This window comes from Bos indicus, chromosome 6, assembly GCF_029378745.1.
Source record: "Bos indicus isolate NIAB-ARS_2022 breed Sahiwal x Tharparkar chromosome 6, NIAB-ARS_B.indTharparkar_mat_pri_1.0, whole genome shotgun sequence".
In the NCBI taxonomy this organism is placed as follows: domain Eukaryota; kingdom Metazoa; phylum Chordata; class Mammalia; order Artiodactyla; family Bovidae; genus Bos; species Bos indicus.
The window spans coordinates 71,582,292-71,599,381 of record NC_091765.1 but is presented as its reverse complement, the minus strand read 5'-3'; the positions used below and the strand labels follow the sequence as shown (position 1 = coordinate 71,599,381).

The 17,090-nt window shown below is 36.6% G+C and overlaps 1 protein-coding gene across 13 annotated transcripts in view; it reads left to right on the top strand.

Annotated features, from left to right (window-relative positions):
• The window catches only part of CLOCK (clock circadian regulator), a 111,421-nt gene that overhangs the window by 68,288 nt on the left and 26,043 nt on the right, over positions 1-17,090 (top strand). For all 13 annotated transcript variants that reach the window (XM_070791446.1, XM_070791443.1, XM_070791439.1 and 10 more), the window contains 7 exons: positions 3,296-3,416; positions 6,804-6,917; positions 7,054-7,172; positions 8,937-9,019; positions 9,229-9,335; positions 12,136-12,283; positions 12,924-12,999. In XM_070791446.1, the coding sequence (XP_070647547.1) occupies positions 3,296-3,416; positions 6,804-6,917; positions 7,054-7,172; positions 8,937-9,019; positions 9,229-9,335; positions 12,136-12,283; positions 12,924-12,999 (768 nt within the window). The remainder of the gene's footprint in view (positions 1-3,295; positions 3,417-6,803; positions 6,918-7,053; positions 7,173-8,936; positions 9,020-9,228; positions 9,336-12,135; positions 12,284-12,923; positions 13,000-17,090) is intronic.

Sequence of the window (17,090 nt, the reverse complement as noted above, 5' to 3'; positions counted from 1 at the left end):
CCCTGTGGGTCACAACAAACTAAAAAATTCTTCAAGAGATGGGAGTACCAGACCACCTTACCTCTTTCCCGAGAAAACTATGCTGGTCAGGAAGCAACAGTTAGAACCAGACATGGAGCAAGGGACTGGTTCAAAATTGGGGAAGGAGTGTGAAAAAGCTGTATTCTGTCATTCTGCTTATTTAACTTCTATGTAGGGTACATCATGTAAAATGCCGAGCTGCATGAATCACAAGCTAGAATCATGATTACCAGGAGAAATATCTACAGCCTCAGATATGTACAGGATACCAATCTAATGGCAGAAAATGAAGAGGAAGTAAAGAACCTCTTGATGAGAGTGAAAGAAGAGAGAGAAAAAGCTGGCTTGAAACTCAGCATTAAAAAATTAAGATTGTGGCATCTGATTCCATCACTTCTGGGCAAATAGAAGGGGAAAAAGTGGAAGCAGGGATAGATTTTATTTGGGGGGGGTTCCAAAATCACTGCGGACAATGACTGTAGCCGTGAAATAAAAGACTTGCTCCTTGGAAAAGCTATGACAAATCGAGACTGCATGTTGAAAGCAGAAACATCACTTTGATGACAAAGGTCCATATATTAATAGTCAAAGCTATGGTTTTCCTAGTAGTTATATATAGATGTGAGAGTTGAACCAGGGAGGAGGCTCAGCACCAAAGAATTGATGCTTTTGAATTGAGGTGCTTGAGAAGACTCTTGAAAGTCCCTTGGACAGCAAGGAGATCAAACCAGTCAATCCTAAAGGAAATCAATCCGAATATTCATTGGAAGGACTGATGCTAAAGCTGAAGCTCCAATACTTTGACCACCTGATGTGCAGAGCTGACTCATTTGAAAAGACCCTGATGCTGGCAAAGATTGAAGGTAAAAGGAGATGGGGGAGAGGATGAGATGGTTAGATAGCATCACCGACTCAATGGACACAAACTCTAGGAGTTAGTGGAGGAGTGAGGAGCCTGGTGTGCTGCAGTCCATGGGGTCATAAAGAGTTGGACATGAGTTAGCAACTGGACAATGAACAACAACAATGCAGTTAAAAGACATATTTTTGGAGGAAGTAATTTCAGCTGGTCTGTGAAAGACAGAAGAGTACAAACGTGGTGAGAGAGGGGAAAGATTCACTTCATGGCGTGTACCTTGAAGGCTAGAGAAAGGACTGAAGAAAGTGTATATGGCTTGTATGAGAGTGGTAAACACCCCTATCCTGCCTCTTACCATCCTCAGTGGCTCTCTGTTTTTTGTTATTGTTTGAGGTTTTTTGTTTTGAACAATCTTAAAAATATTTGAAATAGGAAATAAAAGTGAAACTACTTAGTGGAACCCTTAGCCCTGTCTTCAGTTTCTTTTCACCTCCCTTGCCTTCCATAGTCTTGGAGCTATCACTTCATTATCCCCAGGATTTCACAGAGCAGTTTGAAATGCAGAGAAACCAAGTAGACTGGATGGGATTTGGCAGGAAATGTAGTGGTAAAAAACTCGCCTGCCAATTCAGGAGACATGGGATGTGGGTTGGATCCCTGGGTCGGGAAGATTCCCTAGAGAAGGGCATGGCAACCCACTCCTGTATTCTTGCCTAGAGAATCTCATGGACAGAGGGGTCTGACAAGGCTACAGTCCATGGGGTTGCACAGAGTCAGACATGACTGAAGCAACTTAGCATGCACACATACGTGATCTCACTAAAGTTTTATTGTCCATGGTTCTTATGGACTGGTGCTGTCCTATTCGCTTTGGATTCCACAGCCATGTCACATTGTCGGCAACCTCTTGCTGGTCAGATTACTGTTGATTAAAGCCATATCTTAGCATAGATTATAATGCTCAGCATGTAAGTCAGCTTTTTCGGGAAGAGGTTGTTTATCTTTTTTTTTTTAAACTTTACATAATTGTATTAGTTTTCCCAGAATATTGGATATAAAAGCAAAAATAAACAAATGGGACCTAATTAACCTTAAAAGCTTCTGTACATCAAAGGAAACTATTAGCAAGGTGAAAAGACAGCCTTCAGAATGGGAGAAAATAATAGCAAATGAAGCAACCGACAAACAACTAATCTCAAAAATATACAAGCAACTCCTACAGCTCAACTCCAGAAAAATAAATGACCCAATCAAAAAATGGGCCAAAGAACTAAATAGACATTTCTCCAAAGAAGACATACAGATGGCTAACAAACACATGAAAAGATGCTCAACATCACTCATTATCAGAGAAATGCAAATCAAAACCACTATGAGGTACCATTTCACACCAGTCAGAATGGCTGCGATCCAAAAGTCTACAAATAATAAATGCTGGAGAGGGTGTGGAGAAAAGGGAACCCTCTTACGCTGTTGGTGGGAATGCAAACTAGTACAGCCACTATGGAGAACAGTGTGGAGATTCCTTAAAAAACTGGAAATAGAACTGCCTTATGATCCAGCAATCCCACTGCTGGGCATACACACTGAGGAAACCAGAAGGGAAAGAGACAGGTGTACCCCAATGTTCATCGCAGCACTGTTTATAATAGCCAGGACATGGAAGCAACCTAGATGTCCATCAGCAGATGAATGGATAAGAAAGTAGTGGTACATATACACAATGGAGTATTACTCAGCCATTAAAAAGAATACATTTGAATCAGTTCTAATGAGGTGGATGAAACTGGAGCCTATTATACAGAGTGAAGTAAGCCAGAAGGAAAAACACCAATACAGTATACTAACGCATATATATGGAATTTAGAAAGAGGTTGTTTATCTTAAAGCATGACTTTTTGACAGTGGGATACAGGTTAGATGACTGGAAAAGATGAAATAAAGAAAGGACACATTGGGCGATTGAACTGACGTCAAAGTCAAGTCTTCTCTTCATGTAGCCTGTGGGCCGTCCTGTGGTCCTTTATTTGTAGCGTATACCCCGCTCACCAGAGATTGGTGTGTATAGTAAGGCTATATCTGGTAGCCAGAGATTCTTCTAATAAGCTTTCTTAGTCCTGTTATATTTTACATGTTCACATGTGGTGAAACTTACAAGTTACAAAACTTTCAAAGGTCATATTGATCATGAATCTGATGATGCTCGTATCAGAGACAGTGAGATTATGGAAACTTTTTTCACCTTCTTAATCTTGTCTTTTGAGTTGTACTCTGAAACTTGATATTTGTCACTGTTTACAGATAATGAGATGTCAACCATATGCTCGTCTGGTGTTTAAGAGTGATTATATATTTTTAAAATAAATTTCTCTTGAATCACTGTAATTATTTAATTTTTAAAAATTTCTTTTTTAGTCAGATCTTGTGGATCAAAGTATATTTAATTTTATCCCAGAGGGGGAACATTCAGAAGTTTATAAAATACTCTCTACCCATCTGCTGGAAAGTGATTCATTAACCCCTGAATATTTAAAATGTAAGTAGTACCTCTTAAGCGAAAAGTTAAACGGATTTGGTTGCATTATCCTTTACTTTTGTAATTTCTTGACAGAGATATGTTTAACCAAATTAATACATAGCATCATCCCAAATCCCCTGTTAGATCCTTTTTAAATATTAAAATATAATGGAATTATGACCATGTTAAAAGTCTGAACTCTGTTCCAGAATACAGTGAAATCTCATCTGTTATAATATGCCATAAAACTATTTTACAGAAAAATGGAACTCAGCAATATATTCTTATTAATGTTTATATAAAATCTTACTGTAGTAAGAGAAAAGAAAGGGTTTTTATTTTCACCATCACTAACCAATTGAACACTGAAACTATGAGACAAAACATGTTTTTTATAAAATTACTTAAAGAAATTTTGTGCTCTATTAAGCAGAATTAAACAATAATTTATTGGATATGTCTAATGCAGAGATGCAGGTTTGATTTCTGGGTTGGGAAGACCCCATGGAGAAGGAAATGACAACCCACTCCAAACCACTCCAGTGTTCTTGCCTGGGAAATCCCATGGACATAGGAGCCTAGCGTGGTACAGTCCATGGGGTCGCAAAAGAGTCGGACATGACTTGGCGAGTAAACAACAAAGCAGCAGTGTAACAGACACTTGTGCTATGTAATAGAAATGCCAAGAATAGGGAAGTGTAGTCCTGCCTTTAATAAGTATAAAATGTTGTCGTGTAATCTGACTTTTCTTCTAGATTCATTGACCAGAATATCTGGTCAATGAATATCTTGTTTTCTTTTCTTTCTTTTTTTTTTTTCCATTTTAAACTGGAAGATAATTGTTTTACAATGTTGTGTTGGTTTCTGCCACACAGCAATGTGAATCAGCCGTAAGTATACATATATCCCCTCCCTCTGGAACTTCCCTCCCACCCCTCGTTTTCTTGAATAAATTATCCTGTGTAAAGTCTGAAATCATGACAGCTCTACATTTGGCCATTAGCTATTAGATGTCTTCTTTAACTACTTTTTTCATGGCTTTTAAATTTTGACTTTTCTTATAGTGGTGATGGTTTAGTTGCTAAGTCATGTCCAACTCTAGCAACCCCATGAACCATAGCCCACCAGGCTCCTCTGTCCGTGGGATTCTCCAGGCAAAAATGCCAGAGTGGGTTGCCATTTCCTTCTCCAGGGGATCTTCCTGACCCAGGGATTGAACCCAGGTCTCCTGCATTGCAGGCAGATTCTTTACCATCTGAGCTACAAGGGAAACTAACATTAATCATTTTAAAGTTTCTTCATATTTTGAATCTTTGATTATGTAGAACATTAACTGTTCAACAGTTGAGATACACATATACACACATGTAAGTATGTGTGAATGTATGTTTTTGATAAGAATAAATAGCCTTTCAGAAGAAGTTGAGAGTAGTTAAGAGACCAGGAGAATACATTTGAAGCTTATTTATACTTGTTAAAAAACCAAATTCTTCTATGACATGACTAAGCGACTACTCTAGTCTTTCATCTAGGAGAAAGATTTGGGTTGGATATAGTGATGCAGAGGCCAGTTATACGCCTGTAAACAACAGTATTTGAAGTCAGTTCAGTTTAGTTGCATCCCACTCTTTGCGACCCAATGGACTGATATACAAAATAAAGTTATTTCCACAGATGAAAAGGATGTTTCATGCCAAAGGAATGAACATGATTTAAAACAGAGGGGAATTGCTAGGAAAATTCAGGATTCTCCAAATAGGTCATTTGTATCATCATGAAGGTAAGGTAGTACAAGTGATGTGTTTGTGTCTAGAGAAGGAAATAAAGCCTGATATTTCATCCTTAACAGTTTGGTTTTTATTTTTTACTTCGTTGAGAAGCCAGCAAAAAGGGGATTTGGGTGGTTTTGTGGTTCAAAAAGAAAATCTCTCAGGTGGAAAATTTTGGGAAAATGACTAGACTTGAGTTAAAAAGGACAGCAGTAGAAGTAAGGATGGAGAAGAAAGCGTGCCTGTGAGTGTTGAGGTGAACTAGGTAGGACTTGGTGTTAGCCACTGGTGTCAAACCAGCTAGAGATCATCAGTGGGGAAGGTTTTAGGAAGAAGGTAAGAGTTTGAACTTGCTGAGTTTAATGATAAACCCATTGATAATAATAACAGAAGAGTATGAGTTGGATACTGTAAGTGGAGAGGTGTTATTAGTCCTTGAGTACTGAAATAATAATGAGGAAAGTAATACAATCTAAGAGTAGTAGGCAAGGGTGAGTCTGAGTGGCAAGAGTGTGGAGGCATAGAGAATACGTTTTTGCAGTTACCTAGATGCAAGGTCATTTACATCGGTACCAGAATGGTGGTACTGGCTGCTCATGTGGAAAAAATGACTCACCAGAGCGTTCTTGGTGTAATAAAGAGCAGATCCTGGTTACAGATTTAGTTTTTGAGCTGGTGATACAAAGAGAACAAATTGATATGATTTCTAACTAAGGAGATAGGACAGAGGGGAATGACAGCCGCCTTAGGAAGATAGAAGGAAAAATTCACTTTCAAGTATTTTGAATTTAAGTTACTGATGGAACAGTCAGGTACAAATGTCCTGAAAAATAGTGATATGAGACTTGGTCTTACATAAAATGTTAAAATTGGTGAGAGAGATTTAGGAGTAAATAAGTTTGTCAGTGCTGGTAAGTTTGTAAAGCATAATAGATTACAATCAAAAGAACTTTTGTGAATGTCTATAGTTTGTTGACTGATTAATAGAAGGGAGAGAAATAGTCAATAAGGTAGGAAGGTAAGTTTCATGCTATGGGAATGAAAACATGTGAGTTTTAAGAAGAGGTAGAAACAATGAAGAGCACTTTCTGTAGAAGTGTGAGGGCAAAAGCCATAATACATGAAGTTAAGGAGGGTGAACATACGGAAACTAGAGCACATAATGAGAAGGAAGGAGATCTATGTTACTAAAAACAATAGCATGAAAAAAGACCTGAGTAAATTTAAAAGTAGAAGGTAAGGACCCAAAGAAGACATGTGTGAATGCTAAAGGAATGAATGGTTCTGGTGGTCCTAGAGAAGGAAGATGGGAAAGACTGTTTAAAGTAGAGATAAAAAAAATTGGACTAGGAAGCAAGACCTTTCTTTGAGATTAGAGTGATGAATGACAAGGAAGGACAAATAAAAATGGAGGGAACATGGAGTTACTTGTATCAGAAGATCTGTCTTCTTTATTAAGGACAACGTGAGATCATCTCCTGAAGAGACTCTGCTTTTATGGACTGAACACAATGTCATTGAGGACTTCTGTATGAGAAAATAGTAATTGTAAACTTACAAAACTATTAGAATCTTACTTTGTGTGGCTTATTTATGATAAATCACAAAATACGTTATATTTTTTCTCTTATTTCAGCAAAAAATCAGTTAGAATTTTGTTGTCATATGCTTCGAGGAACAATAGACCCAAAGGAACCATCTACTTATGAATATGTGAAATTTATAGGAAATTTCAAATCTTTAAACAGTGGTAAGTTAAAATGCTTCTCTTACAATATTTTTTCACTTGTTGTTATTTTAAGCTCTTAAAGACAAATGTTCAAGTATTAGTAAAAACTAGATTTTTACTGGAGTAACTGATGGTATTCATTTCCTTATTGCTTTAGTATCCACTTCAGCACACAATGGTTTTGAAGGAACAATACAACGCACTCACAGGCCTTCTTATGAAGATAGAGTTTGTTTTGTAGCTACTGTCAGATTAGCTACACCTCAGTTCATTAAGGTATGTTTCTGTTTCCCAGAAGGGTTTCACTTCATATTATGGGTCCTATCTGTTGTTTTTTTAATTGTTCCCAGATACTTCCTGTAAACATTAAAGTAGTAATGGCCATGAGTCATTAAACATGTATGATCATAATATTTTTGAAGCAAATAGTGAGTTATCAAAGCACTCATCAAATTATAGAACTAATTTTTTGATAATATACCTTGTGTTGGGTTGGCCAAAAATTTCATTTGGGTTTGTGAAATTTTTGGCTGTTAACCAGTGGTTATATATCACCATTGTCCTGCTTTTGTGCAAAATTTTGAGGTGCTTTTGTTGTATAGTTCACAAATACATTAAAGGGGAACGGCCAAAGATTGCTTTTGAAATTTTCTTTTGAAATACACAGGTGACCTTATTACATTTAATTTACCTTTTCAATTTTAAAAGTCAATTAAATAATTTTATTTTTATATCCTGGGTCCAGGAAGTAGATGATTAGTAGTAAAGTCAGAAAATGAAAGACTTCAGTAACCACAAAGTGGCTGAAAATAAGCCAGGCTAAGATTTTAAATTTAGGGAAATACCATAGGACAAAGTACTGAATTAGCAGTTAGAGGATCTTAAACCACTCTGACTCTACTCGTTTTGATCGTAGGAAGTAATGGTGGTGGTAACATGCTTTTTGGATGCTTACCACATGCTGTTTACGTGCATTATCTCACCTAATACTTACAAATGGTGATACGATCACCATTTTATATGTAAGGAAACTGTGGCTTAGGGAAGTTAAGTTACTTACCCAGAGTCACAGCTATTAAGTAGTAGAACTGAGATTGATTCTAATTCCTTTTTTTCCTAAACCCAAACTCTTAATCACTACATTGTGCTGCAGAAGGTCATTCAAGAACAGGGGCAGGTTGGAATACATTGTTGCATACGACTAGAGCCTAGGGTTACTGTGAATGGAGGGAGGGTAGGGATGTTGAGAGATGAGGTTAGAAAAGTAAGCAGACGCTGGCAGTGATGCATGTTTTTTTCTTTGTTGTTTGTTTCTCCTTGTTTAGATTTTGTCCTAATGGAATGAGCAGCCATTAAGATTTTTCTGTTAGGGAAATTATACAATCATGTTTGAGTATTTATAAGGTCATTGTGGCCAGAATAGAAGATGAGTTGAAGGACAGGGAAACTTGTTTGGAATATTTTGCAATAATGTGAGCCAGTGGTGGCAACTAGAGTCTAAACTAAGACCCTGAAGATGGATGGGATTGAATAGATTAAAAAAAAAAAAAAAAAAAACAACTTAGAAGGTGAAACTGAAAGGATTTAGCAGTGGCCATTTAGATGGTGAAAGGTGAAAATGAATGTATTGTGACTATTAGATTTTAGACTTAATGGCACAGTACAGGTATGCCTCCATTAATGAGATGGAACATTATGTAACTGGATATGAGGATTAAAATAGTTGGTTCATTTTAGGACATGTTGAGTTTGTGGTATGTGGAAACATCCAGACAGAAATATAGAACTATAATTCAGGAGAGAGATTAGAATGAGACTTTATAGGCATGTGAGTGAATAGAGAAATGTGTGGAGTGAGAAGTACTCCCCCAGAATCCTGCATGTGTTTATTGCCACATTCCTTAGTACTAGAAAATAAAAATGTTTTTTTAAAGAAATGTTTAAGGAAAAGTTAGCTAAAAATGACTTATACAGATGCAATATTTAATAATTTGCTGAGTACACAGAAAAGTATTTCTCAATTTAATTATTTATTTGTAGGAAATGTGCACTGTTGAAGAACCCAATGAAGAGTTTACATCTAGACATAGTTTAGAGTGGAAGTTTCTATTTCTAGATCACAGGTAACTCCCATTTTTAAATTCTATAAAAAGATTAATCATTATAATTCTTGAAATTATTGGATTTAAAAGACAAACTTTTTCTAGACAGGATGCTCAAACTCATTATCCATTATTTAAGAAATAAAGTTTCCTCCCAAAATTGGTTTGTAGTTGAGTACTTTTTATTAATGGAAAAAGTCATAATATTGATTGTTTTATATGTAATTCAGGGCACCACCCATAATAGGATATTTGCCATTTGAAGTTCTGGGAACATCAGGCTATGATTACTATCATGTGGATGACCTAGAAAATTTGGCAAAATGTCATGAGCACTGTAAGTAGATTTTAATACTTCGGGTGGTAATACTTTTTTTAATCTGTAAATAACTATCATATTAATAGAAGGTGGTAAAACAGACCATTTTTGTATTTTTGAAATGTATTGGAAAAATTTCTTTTGTATGCATAACTACTTCTAATAGGAATCCTAGATCAAGTCTAAATTAAACTTCCTCCCATTTTATATATTTCAATCTATAGTAGTTAAGTACAGGTTTATAATATGGCATCTAATAAACCTTGTTTTGAAATATAGAAGTTCTATATTTAGAGTAAGAAGTAGATTGCTTTGAAAATTATAATATTAGAACACTATTTCATGAATTTTTATTTCTAGGCATGTGAGTCTGCACAGGAGGTAATGCCACATTTAAAGAATCTCTTATAGAAAACTCAGTGAGTGCTTCATAATGTTACCTTCCATTGTTATATTAACAGAAGGAACATTATCATCTCATTTTGCCCTGTTCTGAACAACTTACATGTATTATTTTCATTATTCATAGTCACAGTTGTATAATAGAAAGTAGGTCTGTTATTATCTCTACAAGTAAACTGAGACAGAAAAAGGCTAACTAATTTACTTACAGTCCCATAACATTGGTGGCAGACATCAAAAAGTCTACAAACAAATGCTGGAGAGGGTGTGGAGAAAGGGGAATCCTCTTACACTGTTGGTGGCAATGCAAACTAGTACAGCCACTATGGAGAACAGCGTGGAGATTGCTTAAAAAAATGGAAATAGAACTGTTGTACGACCCAGCAATCCCACTGCTGGGCATACACACTGAGGAAACCAGAATTGAAAGAGACACATGTACCCCAGTATTCATTGCAGCACTGTTTACAATAGCCAGGACATGGAAGCAACCTAGATGTCCATCAGCAGACAAATGGATAAGAAAGTTGTGGTACTTATACACAATGGAATACTACTCAGCTATTGAAAAGAATGCATTTGAGTCAGTTCTAATGAGGTGGATGAAACTGGAACCTATTATACAGAGTGAAGTCAGAAAGAAAAACACCAATACAGTATATTAACACATATATATGGAATTTAGAAAAATGGTAATGATGATCCTATATGTAAGACAGCAAAAGAGACATAGATGTAAAGAACAGACTTTTCTGTGAGAGAAGGTGAGGGTGGGATGATTTGAGAGAATAGCATTGAAACATGTATATTACCATATGTGAAATAGATGACCAGTACAAGTTCAATGCATGAAATAGGGCATTCAAAACTGGTGCACTGGTACAACCCAGAGGGATGGGATGGGGAGGGAGGTGGGAGGGGATTCAGGATGGTGGATACACATACACCTGTGGCTGATTCATTCCGATGTATGGCAGAAACCACCACAATATTGTAAAGTAATTAGCCTCCAATTAAAAAAACAAAAAACATTGGTGGCAGAGATAGGATTAGAGTCTGGACCTACTTCTTTACCACATGCTGTTTGTTCATTCTTTGTTTCAGAAGTTTGTTTTAATAGGTTTCATTTGCCTCTCTGATCCTCCTTCCCAAATCTTTCCATTTTGAGTATCCTCTAAAGCTTAATTAGATATTTAATGTACCTTCATGTCTTAGGCTGGTTTATAAACCTCTATGAAAATAAAGCATGTTATATAATATCACAAAAGAAATATTTTTCACTTTGAGTGATATGGGCACTAGCCTCTGTGATGTATTAAAAAATCTGACACCTCTATTAACTAGCTGGATAATTTTTGACAACCAATTTCAAGTATGTAGACTTTGATTTCCTCATGAATAGTGACGGGTTGGAGGAGAGAGAGCGAACATGATTCCGGTCCAGCCTGTCTTAAGGTTTTATCCACTGAATACCAGTCTATTAAAAACGAATTTTATGGTCAAAGAAAATTAGGTAAGAGTTCATAATCAGTCCCCATCTCCCCACCACCAGAATCTTGACAGATTAGCATACTCAAGGCTTTGAGAAGAACAAATTTTCCCAAGTTAATTTAACACAGAACCCATTTTTTGCTTAATATCTGCTAAAAGACTTTTGAATTTACAATCTATAAAGAATGTTTTGGGAAATACTGCTTGAAATACTGTTTTGGGAAATCAGCTACTTGAAATAATTAAGTTTTTCTGATTTTGGTAAGTTAAGGTTTAGAAGTAAATGCCTCTAAAATGCTATACTTGGACTTCCTGGTGGTCCAGTGGTTAAAAATCCACTTGCCACTGCAGAGGACACGGGTTCAAGTCCCTGGTCTGGGAAGATCCCGCATGCTGCAGGGAAACTAAGCCTGTGTACCACAGCTGTTGAAGCCCACGCACTGGAGCCTGTGCTCTGCAATAAGAGAAGCCATTTCAGTGAGGAGCCCACACACCACAACTGGAGCATAGCCTCAGCTCTCCTGAAACTAGAGAAAGCTTGAATGTAGCAACGAAGATCCAGTGCAGCCAAAAAATAAAAGATGCTGTATTTGCAGAGGGTGAGGGGTAGGGTATGGGGAGTAGAGCTCAGGTGTAATTACTTATTGCTGTTATCCTTAATATATCTTAGCAGGAGAGAGTCAGTATGTGAATAATTTATTCTCAAGTATTTGGACATTTATTGTGTATGAAAAATACCTACGCTCAGCAATAACAGGCTCTAAGTTGGGAGATTATGGAAGGCTATGGAAGATTTGATATACTATATGTTATTGAAAAGCCAGAAGAATTTTATAGATAGATAGATAGATAGATATAAATGTGAATGGTACCTTTGGGTAAAAATCTAGTAATACAAATCAAAAAATATTTTTTTTCTTCTTAGTAATGCAATATGGAAAAGGCAAATCTTGTTACTATAGGTTCCTGACCAAAGGACAGCAGTGGATTTGGCTTCAAACTCATTATTATATCACTTACCATCAGTGGAATTCAAGGCCAGAGTTTATTGTTTGTACTCACACCGTAGTAAGGTAATAATTCTTTTACAGAATTTCTGAATATGGAAACATTCATAATGATTTTGGAATGTAGTTTTATGTATGACTTATTCAGAAGTACAGAGTGATTTTTTTCTCCATTTTATTTTTCAGTATTTTTTTCAATATTCAGTGTTTTCAATATTATTGAAAATATTCATATTTTCAATTTATTATTAAATGTACTTATAGGCGTTATATAGAAATAAAGATAACATAATTTCTGACATAAGTTTTATGGTTTAGAGCAGATGTTGTAACTGTCTTTTGTATATACCACAGTCAGTCATGTAAAAGGAGAGCTAGAGTAGATAAAGTATACTGTTCCTTTATTTAATTCCTCTTGATTTAGGTCCTGTGTGGTTACAGATCATTTATAGTAGTACATTAAATTTTTTAGATATGTAAAAAAGTGAAATTTGAATTAAGATACACTCTGTGTGTGTGTATATATATATATATATATATATAGTGCTATATACGTATACGTTTTAGGGTTTTTTTGGTGCATAGAAAATTGTCTGGAATTTGTGATGAACAAATGAGATACATAATGAATATTGAATTATTGCACCTCTGCAGTGTTTTAAATGAATGATCAAACACTGAAATTCTGTTTTTTTTCCACTTGTAGTTATGCAGAAGTTAGGGCTGAAAGACGACGAGAACTTGGCATTGAAGAGTCTCTTCCAGAGACAGCTGCTGACAAAGTATGTATCTTATAGGTTTTTAAAAAATTATTTCTTCTCAATGAATAACAAGACTCAATAATTTACAGAAAAATTGTTTTTCAAATATTTAATCTACTTGTAATTATAACTATAGTATTTATTTTTATATTAAATTTAATATTTTAAAACCTCATGTGTTTTTAAAAAAGATTTGAAGGGCCTGCTATTTAGAGATCATTGTAGAGACATATATGATCTTAGAATTAAACTAACATTTATTACAATCTGCTAGGCTCTGGTTTTTATATGAAATATGAAATATAATTTATTTCTCAGACATCCTTATCTGGATATATCCCCACTTTGAAAATATTAAAACTGAGCTTAAAGACTCATGACTGGAAAGTTATAGTCAGATTTTGAACACTGGTTTCTCTTTTCATTATATCAGGTAGAAATATTAGCTACCTATTGCTATGTTACAAACCTTAATGATATAAAATAACATACATATATTATCTCAGTAGTTTCTGTGAGTCAAGAATCCAGACACAGTTTAGTTGGGCACTCTGCTTCAGAATTGGTCATGGGTCTGTAATCAAGGTTTCAGTCCAGGGTCCCTCACAAGCCTGGAATCAAAGTGTCAGTGGAGCCACAGTCATTTCCAGGTCCAGTCAAAGCAGAATCTCTTTCCAAGCTCACTTAGTGGTTGAAATGCATATGAACACCACAACAGGATATCACTTCATACCTGTAATAATGGCAGTAATCAGAAAGGCAATAAATAGCAAGTATTGGCAAGGATATGGAGAAAAGGGAACCCTCATGAACTGTTGGTGGGATTGTAAGTTGGTGCAGTCACTACAGAAAATAGTATGGAAATTCCTCAAGAAATTAAAAATAATATGATATAACAGCTTCACTTCTTAGTATTTACCTGAAGAAAACAAAAACAATTGTAAAGATTTATATATCCTTATGTTCATTGCAGGATTATTTACAATAACTAAGATACAGAAACAAGTAAAGATGTGGGACATACATAGAGTAGAATACTATTCAATCATTAAAAAATGAAATATTGCTATTTGTAACAGTATGGATGGATCTTGGGGGCATGATGCTAAGGGAAATAAGTCAAAGAAAGACAAATTATCTCACTTACGTGTAGAATTTAAAAAACAAAACAAATGAACACGCAAACCAGACTCATAGAGAACAAACTGCTGATTGCCCGAGTGAGGCGTTGGGGTGTAAGATGGGGCAAAATAGGTGAAGGGGGTTAAGAGGTGTAAACTTTCAGTTGTAAAATATGCCATAGCATAAGAAAAATTGTAAGTGCTTTCCTCAGAAAATATCTTTCATTAAAACATAGTGGATCTTTTACCTCTAAGCAGTCATAGTCTTTTTGGAAAAATTCTTTCATCTGGGACCCATGAGAGCAGAAAACTTGTCTTTGTTATTTGCTCCTGTATTCTTAGCATCTTGAGCCATGGAAGGCAACTTTTAAATTGAAATATAGAAGATGCAAAATTTATTAGTTTTAGGTGTGCAACATAGTGATTCAGCATTTAAATACATTACAAAATGAATGTGTGTCTAGTCCCCATACAAAGTTGTTACAGTCTTTTGGAATTGAAACAAAAATAAATGGGACCTAATTAAACTTAAAAGCTTTTGTACAGCAAAGGAAACCATAAACAGAATGAAAAGACAACCCACAGAATGGGAGAAAATACTGGCAAACGAAGCAGCTGACAAGGGATTAATCTCCAAAATATGCAGGTAGCTCATGAAGCTCATTATCAAAAACAAATGACTTAACCAAAAGATGGGCAGAAGATCTGAATAGACATTTCTCTAAAGAAGACATACAGATGGCCAGTAGGCACATGAGAAGATTGCTCAGCATCACTCATCATTAGAGAATTGCAAATAAAAACTACAATGAGGGTATCACCTCACACTGGACAGAATGACCATTATCAAAAAGTGACCATCAATAACAGCTGAAGAAGATGTGGAGAAGATGAAGCCGTCCTACACTTTTAGTGGGAATGTAAATAGGCACAACCACTATGGAGAACAGTATGGGAGGTTCCTCAACAAACAATAGAGTTCCCATATGATCCAGCAGTCCCCCTCCTGGGCATATATCTGCAGAAACCATAATTTGAAAGGATACATGCACCCCAGTGTTCAGTTGCAACACTGTTTACAGTATTCAGGATATGGTAGCACCCTAAGTGTCCATCAATAGATGAATGGATAAAGAGGTTGTGGTACATATATACAGTGGGATATTAGCCATAAAAAAGAAGGCAGCAACATGTATGGACCTAGAGATTATCATACTAAGTGAAATCAGTCAGAGAAAGTATCATATATTGTTTATACATGAAATCTAGAAAATGATATAGATCAACTCATTTACAAAACAGAAATAGTCTCACAGACTTAGAGAACAGACTTGTGGTTCTGTTCAGACTACTGAAGGGGAAAGGTGGGTGGGAGGGAAAAATTAGGGGGTTGAGATTAACATATATGCACAGTATTATATATAAAACAGATAATCAACAGGGACCTAATGTATAGCACAGAAAACTCTACCCAATACTCTGTAATAACCTATGGGAAAAGAATTCAAAAAAGGATAGATAATATATACAAAAATCACTTTGTTGTACATCAGAAAGTAACGCAATGTTGTAAATCATCTATGCTGCTGCTACTGCTGCTAAGTCACTTCAGTCATGTCCGACTCTGTGACTCCATAGACAGCAGCCCACCAGGCTCCCCCATCCCTGGGATTCTCCAGGCAAGAACACTGGAGTGGGTTGCCATTTCCTTTTTCAATGCATGAAAGTGATAAGTGAAAGTGAAGTTGCTCAGTCGTGTCCAACTCTTAGCGACCCCATGGACTGCAGCCTACCAGGCTCCTCCGTCCATGGGATTTTCCAGGCAAGAGTCCTGGAGTGGGGTGCCATTGCCTTCTCCAACTTAAAAAAAAAATCAGTAAGGACAGTACTGAGCCAGGAGTAGAGAAACTTTAATTCAGCTACTTAGTGAGGAGTAAGCACAAGGTGAGTAAATGACTACAGCAAGGAGAGATAGATAATGTAGCGTTCATAGCTGTGAGTTTTGGGAAAGGTGGAAGGGAGGATGTTCAGGCCAGAGCAGTAGGAGGACTTCTGTTCTACCTCCGGAGCAGAGGTCTGAAGGTTGAGAGAAAGGAAACTCCCACTGCCTGGGAGACCTACAAGGAAACTGGTATCCTTTGGGGGTGGAGGGTGGGGGGTCCTGGGTTTTAGTCAGAGGACGCCAATGAAGGAATGTTCATCAGTGAGGTTGAGAATACAGCTTTTGCTGCTTAGGGAAACTGAAGGCAGGCAGAAGGGTTTTAGGAGCTGGGAGAGGGTGGGAGATGGAGACAAAACAGGATGTAAAGAGCAATTACAGTGCAGGACAGCGGGCATTGTGTCACATAACCCATTTTTTCCTTTTGTGATAGTAGTAATTTTGAAATCATATTTATTTATATCGGTGTATACACACACATTGCCTTCTATGTAGCTTCCCTGAAATAGGAAACAGAGTATTGTTGCTTAATTCACTGTTGCATATGGAGGTTCTTTGACGGCACTTTGCTCCACTATAATGAGCAAACAGCAGGTGGGTATATTTATATACTTGGTATATTAATAGGTGGGCTTCCCTTGTAGCTCAGCTGGTAAAGACTACGCCTGCAATGCAGGAGACCCCAGTTCGATTCCTGGGTTGGGAGGATCCCCTGGAGAAGGAAATGGCTACCTACTCCAATATTCTTGCCTGGGAAATCCAGTGGACAGAGGAGATTGGGAGGCTACAGTCCATGGGGTCACAGAGTTGGACATGACTGAGTGACTAAGCACAGCACAGCATGTTAATAGGTAGAGTTACATAAATGGTGGTGGCAAGTATTTTCATCTATATAAGACAGAGGTCTCTGTGGAGAGAGAGGGAGAAAGAGGTTTAAGAACTTTTGGAAAGTATGGAATAACTGTGGAGAGTAGGAAAGTGAGCCCTCTAGAAAATGTAATGTTTCTGGCTTAGTGTTATGTATCATTTTAGATTGGTGATCATTTTAAGTT